This window comes from Balaenoptera physalus, assembly GCF_965194825.1.
Source record: "Balaenoptera physalus genome assembly, chromosome: 12".
NCBI classification, from domain to species: Eukaryota; Metazoa; Chordata; class Mammalia; order Artiodactyla; family Balaenopteridae; genus Balaenoptera; species Balaenoptera physalus.
Genome location: NC_138897.1, coordinates 96,627,414 through 96,645,106, shown reverse-complemented (window position 1 = coordinate 96,645,106; position 17,693 = coordinate 96,627,414). Strand labels below are relative to the sequence as shown.

Genomic DNA, 17,693 nt, shown 5'->3' with positions numbered 1-17,693 from the left:
AGGATGGCTCCCCCACCGAGGGCCCGCTCCCAGCGGGGCTGCTCCTTGCACCTGGTCCACCAACCACAACTGACGTGACTCCCTCCCTGTCTTGCAGACCCACTGCGTTTCGCGTAAGTTTAGCGCGTGGAGAGCGCCCAGCGACGAGCCCGGTCCCCACGTGTTACAGACACGCTGGACACCCCACAGTCGGCGGAGCCTGACAGACGCAATGGGGAAACGGGGCCAGCCTATCCGCGGGTGCGCCCTCCAGCCCCGCCCGAGCCAAGCACCCCCTGCCCCGTTCCTGGGTTCCTGGCCTGGTTTGCCACCCCCCTCCCGGGGTGCCTCCTGCCTCCGCTCAGAGCCCTCAGACTTCCAGCAGGCGGCTGCCCCCGGCCCCGATCCACGTGTGCCCCTAATCCCACACCCGACAACGATGGAGCACGTTGCCAGGCAGGCCCAGATGCCGATGGGTGGTGTCCAGGTGCTGCTGTGGCCCCCAGGCCGCCCGGGAGCCCTTGATTCGGAGTGGGAGGGCCCAGCGCTCACCTGCTTGGCGGGCTGCAGCGGGGCCTTCTTCTCCCCTCGGTCACAGGTGGGCTCCAGGTCCTGCTCGGAGCTGCCTGCCTCCAGGGGCCGCCCGTTCTCACCAGGCTCTGCAGACGGGCAGTTTTCTGACTCACGGGGCTTCTTGACAAGGCGACGTTCCCACTTCTCCTTCCGCTCGTGTGGCTTCAGGGCCATGTCCTTCTGTGGGGTGAGGAAGGACAAAGCCAGTTAATCGGCGGTGACACGATTCCAAGTGCTATCCCACCAGTGACACCAGGAGAGACTACGTTGTGCCAAAGGTGGGGCCCTGGGCATGTGACAGCACCTACCTGGAGATGCCACTCCCTGCCACCCCCCCACAGTGGGCTGTCAGGCTGCCACACCTCGGGAAGGAGCCTCCCATCCTGGGAGGGCCGCACGAGGGGGAATGAAGGGAGATGGATGAATGGTAGGGGGCAGACGGGTCTGATGAGCGTGGGTGGGCCTGTCAGGACTGGGGGTCTGAGGAGGGTGACTGGGGTGAGTTTCCCGAGGAGCCCAGCCAGTACCGTGGGGCCCTGATCCTTGGCCCGGTGTGAGGCCTCACCCAAGCTCAGCAGGAAGCAGCTCCTGAGACCGGCAGCTGTGCTGGCCTTCAGGCGGCATGGCCCATCCTGGGGGTGCCCTCTGGATCCCTGGTCTGAGACCAGGGCGAGCCCTGGGCTGAGGGCCATCACCGCCGCAGTAGCTGGCCATAGGCAGAGATGCTGCAACTCCAGCTGCCCCATCCCCTGGTCCTGAGCCACCCGTGGGTTTATCAGCCCAACTCCAGGATGCCCAACTGGCATCCTGACCCAATGGGAGCCTGTCTTGGGAAAGCAGTCTCCATGTCAGCCAGGTGTGCAGAGCTTCAGCGACCCCAGATGTCATCCCTAGAGCAGGGACCTGGGCCCGCCTTGCTCACAGCTGTGCCCAGTGCCTGGAGCCGGGCCTGACACACAGTGGGTGTGTAATAAGCACGTGCTAAAACGATGCCGACAATGGCAGCATGGGCGGCTGGGCCTCTGCACTGCCCGCGCAGCTCCTACTGGGCCAAGGGGGCCTGGACCCGCCCCCACCTGCAGCTCTGCCAATGTGCCCAGAGATGCTGGCATTCACTGGTGGTGAAGAGGCAAGGGGCACCCACCGGCCTCTTGCTTGGGTCCATGGGGAAGCAGGGGCAGCGCCAGCGCCACTGGGCTGCTGAAGAGAGAGCTAAGGAAATGCCAACAAGGGACCCAGAAGGTTCCGAAAGCCTCTGCCCAAGAAGGAGGGAAAGAGGAAAGCCTGAACGAGGGCGACGGTGACTTGTCCCAGGCGACACCCTCACGGCCCCCAGGAAAGGGCCCCTGGGCCGGCAGCAGGGAAAGGGGTGTGCTGTGCTGGCCGCGCGGGGTCCTCTGACCTGGAGCCAGCAGCTCCCTCAGGGTGACTCCCCGCGCCCCTCCTCCCGTCCAGTGAAGGGGGCCCACAACTCCCAGAATTCGAGAGGAGTGCCAATGAGGTCAGCCAGACTGGAGCTGCCCCTCCAGGCACGGAAGCCCCCCAGCTGCCCCGCCTGGTGTGGCCCGCGGGCCGGCCTGGGAGCAGCCACGTCCAATCGCAGGCTGACTGACCACCCCCCCTCGGCGGCTGCACACAGTCGCGGCTGCACAAGGCGGCGGCAGCAGCAGATCCCTCCCCTCTCCCAGGCCCAAAGACCTGCGGCTCAAGCAGGATCTGGGGAGGGAAGGGCCATCCATGGCCTCTCAAGAGGGGGCATGTGGCACCCCTTGACCTCTGACCCCACACCAAGGGCTGGCGTACTCACCTTCCTGCACGCCCTGCATCCCTGCCCTGTCCCCAGTGTCAACTCAGGGGTTGAATCAGCGTCAACCGGGAAGAGAGAGAGGGATGGTGTGCCAGTGGGGGCTCCTAAAGGTCAGCTGAACCGTGAGGCCGCAGGCAGGGCGCTCGTCCTGGTGCATCTGTGAGGTCAGACACCCTTCCACGCAGAAGCGCGCTCCCACCACATGTGGATCTGCCCAAAGTTCCACAGGCTTCCGCCTGAGCAGCAGGTGGGACCCCAACGTCCTGGATGCAGGACTGACCCTTCCCCCTGCTCACACTCTGGGCTATCAGACCCCAGGGACACCCACAGGTCATCTACACTTCCGGGGCCACTGCCGGAATCCCCAAGGGCACCAGCTCATCTCAGCCCGAGGGGGTCGCTCTCCCTCACGCCCTGCCGACAGAGCCCCTGCTGACCCCAGGACTTCCCAGCGCCTGCCATGCCCACAGGCCAACTCATTAAACTGGCAGTGAGCGCCGACTCTACGCTAGCTTGGCGCCAGGCACCTGGGACCAGATCGGGAGGGAGCTGGGCCAACAGGAGCGTTGTCATGACACCCAAAAAGGCAGGAGGGTGACACAGGCAGGGAAGCGGAAAGGAAGGAGCCGCTTCAGAGCTGCTCGGGGAGGACCCTTGGTCAGAGCCCAGGGAGCCTCCCTCAGGGAGCAGCCAGTGCCAAGCCCCTGAGGTGACGAGGAGTTCCATGCTCCCTCTCTGGTGCCCGTCTCCTCAGGACGGTGATGCCAGGAGGGAGGCTCTACTGGTCAGCAGCCGGCCCAGCATACGGCCAGGGTTTCCCTGGCGAAGAACGCTGAGGCCGCCCCTCCGGCGGCGAGGAAGCACTGGTGAAGACGGCTCGCTTTCCACACGCCAAGGACTTAATACGCATGGGCTCCTGGTGCGCCCGTGACACGTGAATGTCACCCCCCACAGACAGAGGCCGAGGCCCAGAGAGGCCCAGCGACGTTCCCGGTCACCCAGCGCGCAAGGGTCTCCCTGCTAACAGGCTGCTGCCACACAGGCCCTGGAGCGCAGCGAGGCCCCCAGAGTCCCTACCTGTCCAGCCTGGATGCCACCTCCCGACTACGGGGCGCCAGCCTGCAGCTCCGTTGCCTCAGAGCCTCACTGCCCGCCCGTGGGCGCCCACCTCCCCCCAGCCCCATCGTGGTGCAGAGGGTGGGCCCAGCAGGCTGCGGTCAGAGGCCCCAGGGAAGACACAGGGCAAGTCCCCAGGCACCACGCTGTAAGGGGTGCGTCAGTCAGGGCCCCCCGCGTGCGTGCGCAGGTGAAGCTCGATTAGAAGGAGGCGGCGGCACGACCGTGCAGGCCGACGTCCCGAGACCCGCTGCGGGCGGCCTCGTGACCCCAGAGGGCCGCGGGAGGCGGAGGAAAGGCCCTCAGGCAGGAGCCCCGTCTTCCTCGGGGCACGGCGGGCCTTTTGGCTCCACACGGCCTTCAGCAGACAGGACGAGGCCCGCCCGCATGCAGAGGACGCCTGCCGCACTCAGTCTGCGGTGGAAACGCAGCCCCGTCCACACGCCCTCCCGTCTGGGGCCAGGCTGGCACGGCTGGCCCGGCAGGTGCCACCTGAGGGGCCCGCGGGCATGGGGATGCGGGGCTTTGACGCAGCCCCACCCCGCACACCCGGGACCCTGGAGACCCTGGGGCCCCGGGCAGGACGCGAGTCTCTGGGCTGCGGCCGTGCTGGTCAGGCCCCGGGCCTAAGCCTGCCCTGACAACGGGCCTCTCGACTCCCACACCTCGGAGCCCCCCCACCGTGGGCCACCTTGACCTTCTCATCGCCACAGAAAGTGGCAAGTTATCTCTCCCCACCTCCCCACGGGCCACCTCCTTCCGGAAAGAGTAACTAACTAACCATCTTGCCCCCGTGCGACCTGGTCCCGAGATGCGCATGTCCCACGTCACTGCGGGGTGAGCCTCGCCTTTACAGGGCAGGAAGGGAGCAAGAACCCTCCTCAGGGTCTTTCTAGGGCCGCCCGAGGCCACTTTTGACCTACCTGGCTAAAGTCACAAAGACTGCTTCTAGCCCGCGGGATAACCTCTGAGCTCTCAGGTCTGAGCCCTGGAACAGAACAGGGCTGCCTGTGGCGCGTCTGAGCAAACACAGAGAACGTGTCCACTACTAACCATGAATCTCCAGGGGCAGCCTGCCCCAGGGGGACACCTGGGACCTGTCTTTCTAACAAGCATTTGTGAACAAAGAAGAAGGACAGGGAAGGGCAGGCGTGCAGCGAAGCAAGCGTGGTGCTGACTTACGTGGTGAGCACCTCAGACAGACCCGCCCCCCGCCGCGCTCCGGGGCCCACCTCGGCCCCTCCACAGGTTCTGGAAGGGCCTCAGGAAAATTCTAGGTCATCTCTCCAGACACATCCGGCCACCGCATCGTTCATGTGGTAAAAAGGACGCATCTGTCAACCACAGATTGTTCTAACTCGTCACATCTGTAAACCTGTTTTTGGCATTGTTGTCTTTCGTTAGAAACAACTAGACTGTCAGAATCTTTGAACCACCAGTGCCTCTCCCCTGGCCTCCACTCAGTCCAGCTCCATGCTGGCCACAGCCCACAGTGGCAGGTGGGGCCCAGGGCAGGACCTCCTGCACCTGGAAGAGTTGGGGGAGCAGCAAAGCCACCTGCCTCGGCCGGGCTGAGGTGCACCAGGCGTGGGCCTTGTGCAGACGGAGGGGACGGCAGGACCACGGGCTCTCTCCTGGCTTCCGCAGGCAGGAGGCCTCGTGCTGCACACGTCCCGGCTCCAAGAGAGGCCCATAGTGTTTCCCGCCTGAAGGTTCGAGAGGATGAACTCTAAGCCAACGGCCCTGCCAGTTTCCTCTCCTGGAAGGAAAATCGCCATCTCAGAAGGATTTCTCTGGAGCAGGGCTTACCAGGGTCCAGATGCAGCCGCTCCTACACCGAGCCACTGCCATGAGAACGACCGCGGAGCTCCCTGGGCTTCTGTTCTGTACCGCACTGCTGGTGAGCGCGAGCCAGGCCTGAGCTTGGTGCCCAAGGATGGGGCTGCCCTCACCTGTGACGCCAGACCCGTGGGGGTGTGTGTCTGGGCCCGTTTTGAAGGCTCAGCCATGCTTGGGCACATGCAGTGCCAGAGTTCTGCCCTCACTGGCCTCAGTTTCCTCATCTGTAGACTGGCGCGGCAGCTGTGCCCAGGCCTGCAGGGAAGAGCGAAGCTGGGGCGTGCGGGGGTTTTACCCACAGCCACACTTCTGAGCCACACTGCGGGCCCACGAAGTTGATGCTACGAGTGCTCCCGAGTACAAATGGGGAAACTGAGGCACCGCCAAGGCTGCGACAATTCAGGGTGAGCCAGGACGAACTCCAGTGCTCCAGGGTCTGGAGTCATGTCCCCCGGAAGTGGCCAGCTCTTGCCATCACCAGAGGGTGTCCGGCTGCAAGTGGGGAAACCCAAGGGGGTGTCCAGGCAGGGCCTCAGTCACCACAGAGCCTCGGGGCACCATCCCCTCCAGATCTCCCCGTGCAGTCACACCTGTGAGCACACAGGGACAGATGGGCAGACGCGGCCACACAGACCCCAGCACCCACGCCCGCATGCAGGGGACCCTCCAGAGCAGGCGCTGCCAGGCACGGCGGTGACAAGCCCTGGGACCTGAGGCAACGGCCCTGCAGCGAAGCCCCCCGCAGTAGCCAGGCCCTCTGACCCTCCCGGACCACGGGGGCGGCGGTGTGCACGTTGCTGTGAAATCAGACTCGATCCTCCTGCAGCGATTTTACGTGACCACCTGTAGCTCCCCTAAACACGATTACTATGCAGCACCGACAGAATTTCTAACTCGCTTCTGTAAACCGACCGCGGAGAGATAAAAGCAATGACAACTAGTAAACACAGACTCAGAACGATTCACCTCACCGGGGGCTGAGGCTGCCTGCTCCCACCTGGATCAGGCCCTTTCAGGCCCCCAGACCCTGCAGGCAAAAGCGCGGCCACACCCCTCTGACCAGGCGGGGGGCCCCTCTACTCTGCGAACCACGCTGGGGTCTGCTCCCCAGTACCTGGGCTCCAGCCCATAGAGCTCACCCCTCGTCACCAAACTTGGGCAACTCTCGCCGCCGGGGGCAAGAAGGCAGATGGCTCACCTGAGCCCTCACCACTGCCCCCCACCCCACCCCACTTGTCGCTCCACTTCCCGGAGGGAGGCTTTGTGGGATTGTCCATGTCACCCTGGGACAGGGCCAGTCCTGGAGACCCGTCCCCGTAAGGTGCCAGGAGGCTGCGGGTGGCAGAGGTTGCCTTCTCCCAGAGCCTCTGGACCTGAGGGCCCCAGCAGCCCTCCCGACGCATGGTTCAGGCACCTGCTCTCCATGGTTCCGGGAGCTCGCGCCACATGCCACCCACGTCCAGTCTGAGTGCGGCCCCACCCACTCCACCTTCAGGGCCTCGCCCATGGCTCACCGGGCAGGCTGTCACCCCCGACCTGGACGCCCTTCAGAGCACGTCTGCCTCAGGGCCTTGGCGCGGCTGTTCCCTCTGCCCTGGCACCCACATGGCTCACTCCCCTTCACCTGCAAGTTCTGGCTCAAACTTCCCTTACCCCACCCAGGGTAAATCCGCAGCCCCCATGCCCCGCCCCGCCTCCCCACTCCTCAGAAACTCAACGTGCAGGCGCTCCTTTCCTGTGGTCGGGGGAGCACGTGGCTTAGCGCAGGGTCTCTCCCCAGGCGGCCAGACAGGAGGCAGCTTCTGCACCACCCACCAGCAACTGGTGCCCGACACCCCCAAGTGACCAACTCTCCATGCCTACCTGGGACTAAGAAGGTTCTGGCGACGACGTGGGACTTCGGTGCCAATATCAGGGAAGTCCTAGAGAAACTGGGGAGGCCCCGTGAACCACGACGACAGCATCTTCCATCATTTAGACAGCCTTCGCCAGAGCCCCTCCCTGCCCACACAGTGGGCTGGGGGCCAGGATGGAGGGGTGGGAAGGTCCCTCTGCCTGGCCTGACCCCCACCCCGGGCCCTGCTCCAGGTGCAGGAAGGCCGGGGACACCTCCAGCACCTGCCGCTGACCTCTCTCCGGGCTTGAACACTGAACTGGGAGCTGGCCCGGCTGTCCCAACTCTGGTGTGGGGACCAGGTCCAGTCACCCCCTCCAGCTATGCTGCTGGGACAAAACTGTCCTCCCTGACCCGTCCACCGCCTAAGTCACACTCACACCGCACAGGCACCGCTGCCCGTCTTCTCCTCAATCCCACGCTCAGTGCGCCAACCCCCCAGGCAAGTCATCCTGCCTGAGAGTCACCTGGCCCTTGAGGACCATTTCCTGAAGGCCTTACTGACACCTCAGCTGCTCCAGAAGCTTCCGGAACCTGACTCGTTGCATCCTGGTCCCTGGGTCCGTTTCCCGCTGGCCCGCTGTGCTCCTCCTCAGTGCCCTGCCCCGAGCACCCGCCCACAGTGGGCGCCAGGCACTGAACACCTGGTGAGGCCGGCACGGCTGGATGGCAGACGGTCAGGGAGCCAGGAGTCAGGAGCCGGGCCTTCAGCAGGACGACCACGGCATCTGGAGTGCTTCCCGAGCGCCAGCCCCCTGCACGCCAGTGGGGAGCGCCTCCGGGAGGGACGCCCCTCCCAGGCCCTGTACCCACCCCTTCACACATCCAGTGAGCCCCCGCCGTGTGCCGGGACAGAGAAGAGTCACCTGGAAACAAAACACAGACCTACCCCGTTGCTGAAGACAAGCCAGACGCCGCCTGGTGGAAGAAGGTGGCCGCCTGCCCAGGTCTGCGCCCTGTGGATCCCCTTGAGCCGCCACCCAAGACCATGTCCACGTGTGGGTCCCCCACCGCGACCCTGGCCGACGGCCTGGGCCACCCTCTGCCCCGCACTCGACTGGGATTTACGGTCACAGCCACTGTCCTGACAGTGACGTTGCAAGGTCAGCCTGTCCAGGCCCCTCTCAGCATGACCGCCAGTCCCTCCACGCCCAGACAGCGCATCCCGCACTCGCCCACGACTGCCACAGTTGCTCTCACGCTCGTGGCCCTGGGAGCTCCCCCTCGGCCCCGGAATGTGCACAGCTGCTGCCGAGGCCTGCCTGGCCCGGCAGGGGAAGCTGCGGGGGCCGGGGAAGCTGCGGGGGCCGGGGCCGCTGCTGCTGAAGCACCTCGTGCCTGCCTTCCGTCCGGGTGGGGCACGAAGAGAAACAAGCTCAGAGAAGGGCCTCGAAGAGGAGGTGGGGAGGGCGCAGGACCACACGGCAGGTACTTCCACCTTGTCACTCCCTAGACTCCCTAGAGGAAACTGAGACCCGGAGCAGGCACAGGGCTGCCAGGGGCCACACGTGAGGAGAGGGAGACACTCACTAGCTTCACCGGCCACCTCAGCTGGCGGGGAGGGCCTTGGAGGAAGCAACCTGAACTTGCTCCTGGGTGATGGCGAGAGGTGGGCAAAGGCCCCAAGGCAGACGTTCCTGGGTGCTGGGACCGAGGTGAGGAGATGGGCAGGGCCAGGCCTCGAGGGGAACATGGGTTCATTCCACAGATGACAGACAGGGGACCCCTAGGGGATCTGGGCCAGGCAGAGATGTGATCTCCGGAGCCAGGGGCCACTGGCTGTATCCAGACGAGTCTATGAGCATTCCTGTCTGACAAATCCTCACTGGGGCCGCAGGCGGAGCCAGGGCTGAGGGCAGGCCAGGCAGCACGTGGGAAAAGCATCGGCCAGGGGCCTGCCAGGGTCTGAGGACCAGCACGTGGGTCCAGGGCTGGGGGGCAGAAGGGACAGCTGTGGTGTGTGAGGTCAGCTGAGTGATGGGGTCGTGGCAGACCCACGGTCCCTGTGGGGACTGGCTCGTACAGAGAGGCGGGACCCCTGGGGCCACAAGAACACCCCACCCAAGGCTGCAGAGTATTTGCAGGGAGGGTGGCAGCTGCCAGGCACCCGAGGTGGCACAATATGTCAGATTGGGGGCGACCAGTGGGACAGGGCCAGGGGAGAGGATTCAGGACGTGGCTGATGGCCACGCAGGGCTGGAGCTCCCATGGAAGCTGGTCTGGAGGACCCACCAGGAACCTGATCCCCATAGGGTCAACTCTTGACTCAGCGTGAAACTGTGAGGACCGTCCCTCCCAAGGACAGGAAAGGCAGGGTGGCAGACACGCAGCCCTACGCCAGAAAGGTGAGGCCCAGGCTGGACACGTGGGAGCCCTGCCGCTCTCTGGTCACATGGCCTCCACCCCCAGACCCTAAGGTGCAGCGCAGACCCACGCCCTGTGCCTGGTTCCCATCCCGCTCTGCCACTTGCCAGCCATGTAGACTCAAAAAGTGACTTAACCCCCATGCCTCAGTTTTCTCTTCTATACAATGGAACAGCAAGCATCCACTGCAAGGGCTGCTAGGAGGATGAAGTGAGCCGAGGCCCGGACTGCCATCGCTCCTATTCCCGTGACTTTCGGCATCACCACGGATCGGGCCGGACTCGGGCCTCCCACTCCTCCCTGCCAACGGTGTATGAGTGGCGGCCCCCTGCCAGGGCCACACGTGTGCCTCGCACAGATGGCTGCTCTGCTCCCCACAGCCACCGGCTGACGCTAAGCTCTCACCAGAGAACCCTCCCTTGTCTGGGACCTGCAGGCACCTGCGGCCGGTCAGCATGTGCTGCTCTGTGCAGCGTCCAGAGGGCAGCGACTGCCCCAGACGACTGCTCCAAGGAAGGAGCAGAGCCGGGGCCACTGAGACGCTTCCCCAGGACAGGGTGTGACCCGGCAGTCCCTGCCCTCACAAACATTCCGTGCGCACCAGGATCCCATCAGCTCTCCCGGCACATTCACACAGAGTCCTGGTGAGCTGAATGAAGGGAGTAGCGCAGTGTGTTTTCCTTCCAGGACTAATGTGGGAAACCAGGGCACTGGAAGGTTCTCCACACCCAACTGGAGTCAAATACATTTGCCCCAAGTCCCCAAAGCACTTGACTCCATGCGGGTTTCAGATTCCAGCTCCCGAGGGAGAAAGCACCTCAGGTGACCCCAGTGACCACCCACGTCCCCACCCTCACCCCAGCCGCCGAGCGCCGCACCCACCTTCCCCAGGCCTCTCCACCTGAGAGCCCCACCCGCGCCGGCTCCCGCCCAGCAGCCGCTGTCACGACAGCCCATGACCTCCCCCCAGCCTCCCTCGAGTCTAGTCACCTATCTGCCTGGAGCCAAGCCCGCGGCCGGCTCGGGGCATGGCCACTGCTTATCGATGCTCAGTGAGTCAGGAGAGAAGGACGGGTCAGAGCCCTCCCTGGTGGCCAGCGGTCGCTGCCAGAGGCCCGGCAGCCTCATGCGAGCCTGCCTTCGCCTGCCTCGGGGCCACCACTGCCTGGGCCCCAAGGAGCGAGAGCGATGAGAGACCGTCCCGAGCAGCAGTCCAGGAGAGAAGGGCTGCCAGGGCTGGATGAGGGAGGCCACGGCTCAGCTACGCAACCCACGGTGCTGAAAACCTCAGACTGGGAGGCGGCCCGGCTGCCCAGGGGCCTCACGAGACTGCACCCGGGGACGCGTCCTCAGGGCACCAGGACCAGCAGGTACGCCGGTCACCAAGGAGGCAGAAAGGGGCTCTCGGCAGAGGAGTGCGGGTCGGCGGGCAGCACGGCCTGGGCAGCAAGACCACAACAGGCACCTGGGCCCTGCCCCTGACCGGCTCTGGACTCGGGCCCCAGGTGAGCGGCAGAGGCCAGACCAATGCTTCCGTCTCCCCATCTGCACAGGGCCCCCGTGACCACGGCTCCCCGCTCCCAGGGCTCCGCGCAGAGCACGTGAAACCACACGGGTCAAGGCCAGGACGGTGGTGTCCCCCAGCGGGTGTCTCACTGCGTGCCACTGTTGTCACTCTGGCGGCCCCAGCTCACAGTGACCCCACGCCCACGGTAGGGGTGGTGTCCAGGCGCCAGCATCGCTCCTACAGAAGGCCGACTCTGCCCGCCTGACACGCGTACCCGGCCCCCCAGCCCTCCGCGGCGCAGACATGCGCACACTGCCCAGAAGCCAGGGCGGCGCAAAGGGAAAGCGGGCTACAGCTGCCCCCGGGCTGCGCCACCGGGGCAAACTCAGCTTGTGGGAAGGGGAGGCTGCAGGCCGCGGGGGTCCACGACGCTCTGCCCCAGGCGCAGCACAGCCTCCAGGCGCCCGGGAGAGGGTGGCAGTGGGGAGACGGATGTCTGCCACCTTTCCTGTTGTCAGCCCCCCGCCGGCCTTCACAGTGTGGGTGGGACACATAGGGAAACCAAGGCCCAGGGGCCACAAGTGCTGTGCGCGCAAGCCCCAGCCATGGGAGCAGGGGAGTGGGCCAGCGTGCCGGAGCGGAGATGGCCCTGGCCCCCCGCATGGGGCTCAAGACCCTCACCTGTGCTCAGGGGCAGGTAAGGGTAATGAGCTGACCGTCCGTCGGGACAGCGGCTGCCTCCACGCTGGGTGTCACCTCTGAGTGTCTGCTCTGTGATCCTACTGCCCGCGATGGATACGTGGTGACGGGCGGCGGGGGGGGGAACGCAGCTGAGCCCTCCCAGCCTGGTGCAGCCTCAGGCTCTGCAGTCTGGTCAATCCCCACGGTGCTCAGAGGGGACGGCCCTTCCCTAGAGGTGGGACAGCCGGCCCGAGCCACAGTGCTGCTCCTGCAGCCCAGGAAAGGCTGCCCCTTCGATGCCGCGCAGGACCACCCTCTGCCTCTTCCCATCTGCGGACTGGGACTGTGGCGGGCAGATCCTGGGCGAGGACTTGTCCCCTGGCCCAGCCTCAGTTTCCCCATCTGAAGACTAGAAGGCAGCCTGGAGGAGGTGCTCTGGCCTGGAGGCTCAGGCGCTCTCCAAGCTGAAGGCTTCTCTGGCTGCTGGCTCTCCTCACAGAGCCCAATCATCTGCGTGGTCTCAGCCCTGCTTCCCCGTCAGAGGGCTGGGCTGGACACGTGGCCCTCCAGGCACACCAACAGCATGGGCTTCCGTCCACGGGCCACGGGGACTACACCCCAGCTCCCTACACTCCTGGCCCTGAGCACCCAGAGGCGGCACAGACCACGTGCCCTCCGCCCCCGTGGGCCGCTGAACCCGGCTCGCAGACAGACCGCCACCACTGAGCCTCCTCGGCACCCCTCACCGACTCCCCGACCCGCCACGGGGCCAGGTCCAGACCGGAACCCACCCCTCCGCGGGCGTGAGGCTCGCATCCCAAGCTGGAAGAGCGCCGCTGTTTTCAGGGGAAATGCGCAGCGAGCCCCTGGGCAGCCCCCGCGTGGTGTGGAGCAGGCACGACTCCACGTGCAGCAGCTCACGTGCGGCCTCGGGGTCTGCTTTGTGCTCATGAGAGTAACACGTGTTGGTCAGCGTGTAGGAAACAGAATTAGAGAAAGGAAGTCACCTGCGACCACAGCTAAAATGGGGGGTCTTTTCCTTTCCATCTCTATTCCCGGGTACACACCTCCCAGACGTGTGTACAGATGTGGTAAATAACCTTTTCCTGCTGCAAAAAAGGAGACACAAGACCGAAAGCGTGGTTACAGCTGCACAACATGCTCTGGAAAGGCCAGGGGCTGGCGAGAGTGGTCACTGAAGGAGGCTGAGTTTGGAGCTGACTTTTTTCAAAATACACCTTGTCATAAAGCTTGACTTCTGAAGCACGTAAAAGTATTCTGCTGTTCGAAAAGCAAATTAACAAAGAATCATGTGGATGCCTAACCAGAAGAGTGGTTCTAGCGGCAAATGCTTTCTCTCCAGACCTGCAGAGACGGAGCTGAGGGCAAGGGCTGGCGGCCCTGAGGGAAAGCCCCAGGAGGCGCACAGTAGGTCTGCTGGGCACGTCCTGACTGCCTGCGAGGCGACCTCTTGGGAGACCTCGGGGCCCGCACAACCTGCCCTGCGGTCGGAGGGCAGATTTGCCACAGGGAAAAAAGGTTGAGAGGACCTGGGGAGAGACCCACAGTGCTGCTCTGGCCTGCCCCCAAGGGCCTTCCCATCACCTCTGGTCAACACACCGGGAGGCGGAGACATCACAGGAACCAGAGGGACAGCAAGGGCTGTCCATCAGTCTGTCCCAAATGTCCCTGCTCAGTGAGAACAGAAGAAAGAGCCCCTGTCCTGCCCAAACCACAAGACCGCTGTCCCACTGCTACCTGCTCACTGCCCCCACACGGATAGATGGAGACTCAGAAAGCCGATGGGGACCAGGGCTCAGCTGTGTGACCCCCTGCCCAGACTGTGGCCTCTGCACACCCTCAGCGCAGATGCTGGACTCCAGCCGCCCGACCCAGGATCCCAGGAGACAACTCTATCTCCAGGACTGTGTACACATCCTGAGCCAGGCCAAAGCAGGTGCTGCCCTCAGCCGACAACATCACTGCCACGTTGTGGAGCTCCTGCTGTGTCCACAGCACCTGACGGAGGCGGCCGGTGATCCTCTCGGCTGCCCCAGAGGGAGGGATCGGTCTCGTCCTCCCTCAGGGGCACACTCAGGTACACAGGGTAGAGGGTGAGGGTGCCTGGGACCTGCCCGGGACGCAGGGGGCGGGAAGGCCTTCCCCGGGCAGAGAGGGGGAGGGGCCTGTCGGGATGTGGCGGCGGGGGGGGGGGGCCTGCATCCCCAGGACAAAGGCAAGGAGGACTCGAGGGACATTGGCACCGTGCACAGGTCCCACCTCCGGAGCAGGGCCACACCTAACATTAGGTTATGCTCCAGGGGTGGCAGCCTGTGTCCGCATGGAGGCCAAGACGGACTCCCAAGGGCCTGGCAGAGCTCTGAGACCAGGCAGGCTGAGGCCTCCACGCTCACGGTGCCGGGCCTCAGTGTCCCTATCTGTGCCGTGGGGACAAGCAGGCCTCAGAACAGCACCTGGTAGAGCGCACTCATTTGCTGAGTGCCAGCTGTCACTATCAGCCTCGTTATCAACTATCTGAACTCTGGGGGAAAACCACTACACTTTAGCAAGAAATGAGGCCAAACAAGCGGGGCTGATCTAGGAGTTATGACTCGTCCAGAAGTCCCGTACTTTCCAAGGCAGGCAGACTCCTCCCTGGCCCAGCAGGGCAGAGAAAGGTGCATGGAGTGGCCCTGGGGTGATGCGGCCGCGTGAATGCCAAGCAGAAAGCAAGCTCAGTCTCACTATGACCCGGCCGGGGCTGGTCTGAGCCTGCAGAAGTCCCCTACAGCCGAGGCCGCACTTTCCGGCCCCTGATGCAGAAGGGGTGCAGCCAGAGCCACTGCAGGCAGCGTGTGGGCCCAGCAGGTGCGCTGAGTGACCCTGGGCGCAGCTTTCCTGAACCTCAGTATCTCCTCTCACTGGTTCATTCCACAAACACGTATGGGGCACTAGGACCCCGCAGGGGACACACACACACACGGACATGGGGCCTGCTCTCTTTCAGCTACAAGTTCTGGTGGGGAGAGCGTCACAACAGAGCAGACAGCTTCGGAAAGAGTGGTAACTGACAGCAAAGAAAGTCTGTGAAATAAAACGGGGAGATGGACAGCTGGGGGGAAAGGCACGCTGCTTCAGGCCATGCCCGGAGAGGGCCTCTCAGAGTGACATCTGCGCCTGAGACATGAAGGCGCCAAACAACCCAGGCAGAGGGAACAGCAAGTACGGAGGCCCTGAGGCAAAACCTGAAAGGGGCTGATATGCTGGTGTGAGAGGATGTCAGGTGGCAGAGGCCAGCTGATGGGCCGCAGGGCCTTGGAGGCCCCAGTAGGGGTTTTGTCTTTTCCCCACGGGGCAGAGCGGTTACACACCTGGAAGGTGGGTGGTGTATCCCCTGTCAGAGGCCGCAGGGCAGGACCTGGCTTGTACAAAGGCAGAAAACTCAGCCCTGGGACCTCCCCTGCCCAGAACGGAGCCAAGGCACGTGCCACCACACCCCAACAAAGTGCGTTCGCTGAGGACCCCCTAGGCCCAGGAGCCATCTCAGGCCCCCCAGATGTGCACAACAGACGATCCTGGGGCTCTGTGTTAGCACAAGCTCTGACACAGGTGCCCCACCTCTGTACATCCATGTGCCCAGACAAGAAGGGGCAAACCTGTCCCTGGGCCACCTCTCCCTGGCTGTCAGCACCCGACCCTGAGGCTCTCTACGGACCCGGGGCACCCCTGGGAGGGGGCTCACTGCAGAGACCTGAACTGTGGGGGCTTCCCTTCCCCCAAAGCTCAGCCTCTGCGACCGGTGAGTCCTAGGCCACTGGCCCCCAACCCCCAGGAAAAGGAGAGCTGTTAACTGAGCGGCCCCTGGGGCCCCAAACCCAGTGGGTGCCGGTCCCCCAAAGTAAGTGCTGCCTGGGGCCCCTGGAGGGTGGAGGGGCTGGCGGGCTGGCCAGCTGGCTGCGGCTCACGGGACTCCGCGGCCAGGCGGCATTCCTACCCAGGCCAGTTCTAGGAGACAGCAGCTCCCAACCGGTCCACTTGCCAACTCTGACAGCGTCCATTTCCTTCTCCACTCACTTGGTTCCAGGCGAGAAGGGAAGCATTTGCTCAACAGATACTTCCATGATAACTCAACCAGAGAAACGATATTTTTTTGCCATCTTATTAACCACGCAGCAAACAGCAGTCGCAGAGAGGGAGATAAAACATGACCCTCCCTCTCCCCGTCTGAACAGAAACCTCGAGGAGGAGGAGAGGAACAGGAGGAATTCCCCGTGTATCCACTTTATCACGGCCTCCACCAAGTCCAGCAGTGTCCACCTCCCTAGCACATCCTGAACCGAATCAAGTGATATTTTGGCAACAGAAACACAACTGAAAAAAGACCGGCTGAGTAGCTAAACGGCCTCCAGTTCGGACAGTGTAATTTAGAGATTTTTCTCCCCAGCACCTCAAGACACAAACACACCTGCACCCAACGCAGGCTGCCGGGTGCTCCAGGAGCAACCCGCCGGGCGCGCGGGGCCCACGCAGCCCGGGGAGCCCTAAGGGGTGGGTGTGCCCATGCCCCAGGGGCTTCCCGCTCGCGACCCCGCGGCAGCACGCTCGCGGGGGCCCACCTACCTCCAAGGCCTCCAGCGTGCTGAAGCTGGCGATGGCGAAGCCATCGATGACCTCTTCCTCCTGCGAGCTGGACTCGCGGCGGCGGCGGCGCGGGGGGCGCGCGGCGGCGGCGCGGGGCGGGGGCGCGCGGGGCAGGCCCGTGTTCTCCTTGCCGGGCCCGGGCTCGGGCTCCTCCCCCGACGACGCGCTCTGGTCGCGGGCGTCGCGGGCCGCCTCCCGGCGCCGGCCGCGGTCCCGCTGCGCGCGCGAGCGCCGGCTCTGGCGGACCTTGGCCTCCATGGCGCGCGGTGACCTTGCGGCCGCGCCGTCGGGTTCCCGCTCCGCTGCCGCTGCGCTACGCGGCACCGCCGGGCTCGGTGCGGACCGCGCGGACTCCGGCCGTGGGCGGCGGCGGGCGGCGGGCCGGGCCAGACATGCCGCGCGGGTGGCCTCAGCCCCGGGCCCGGCGCGGCCTGGGCGCCTCGGCGCGGGAGGCCGCGCGCATCGGCGGGGCGGCCGGCGCTCAGCGGCCCTCGGCCGCGGCCCCGGGGGCACGCCCCATGCGCGACTGGCGGCGGGCAGCTGGCGGCGGGCGAAGGCTGGGCGGAGGCCCGGTGGGCGGGCTGGGCGCGGACCGGAGCTGAGGCGCCTGGGCTCGTGAGGCGGCGGTGGCAGCGGCGCCCCGAGCGGATAACAACTGACGTACTTCCGCCAGGCAGCCGGCGCCAGAGGAAGTGGGCGCTTCAGCGGGGCCGACGCAAGCCCCGCCCCGCCATGGCCCCGCCCCTCCTAGCCCCGCCCAGGCCGCGTTCTGCCCCTCGGCCTTGCCCCGCCGCCCCGCCTCCGGCCCCGCCCCGCCCAAGCGGCGCTCCGCCCCGCCCTCACCCCGCCCCTCGGGGGAGGGAGCTGGGAAGCCGCCCCCCTTCCCGCCCCTCCGCTCGCACCTGGGCAGGCGTCCCTGAAAGTGGGAGGTGTGGGGAGCTGGAGCGCTGCCCGCTATTTCAGTTGCGGGGTGAGGGGGGCGTCTTTGCGCCTCCCCAGGCGCAGCCTCGTTCCGAAGAATCTTTAAATGGGAGCGCATGAGCAGAAAAGTGGGGGGCCTCTCCACGCTCACCGTCACCCCACCCCGCCCCCGCAGGGTGAGCACGGATGAGGCGTCCTTGTCCCAGCCCTGATGCGAGGGCCGAGGGTGGGGCGTCCTCGCCGCCACTCCTGATACAGGGGCGGGTAAGGGTCTTACTCCGCTCGTGGAGGGGCACAGACCACCTCCGCCCCGAGTGGGGGCGTGTGAAAGTCGGGTGAGAGTTTCTCGGCCCCTCACCACCCTGCACCCC

At 65.2% G+C, this 17,693-nt stretch overlaps 1 protein-coding gene across 9 annotated transcripts in view; it reads right to left on the bottom strand.

Moving 5' to 3' along the window:
* Positions 1-17,072, bottom strand: part of FBRSL1 (fibrosin like 1) — an 86,755-nt gene extending 69,683 nt beyond the window's left edge. For 8 of the 9 annotated variants that reach the window (XM_082418458.1, XM_082418451.1, XM_082418453.1 and 5 more), the window contains exons 1-2: positions 16,381-17,072; positions 532-732 (exon numbers count right to left, since the gene is read on the bottom strand). In XM_082418458.1, coding sequence (XP_082274584.1) covers positions 532-732; positions 16,381-16,659 — 480 coding nt within the window. In that variant the 5' untranslated portion in view covers positions 16,660-17,072. The remainder of the gene's footprint in view (positions 1-531; positions 733-16,380) is intronic. The other variant, XM_082418460.1, reaches the window with a different exon arrangement.
* Positions 17,073-17,693: the final 621 nt, after the last annotated feature.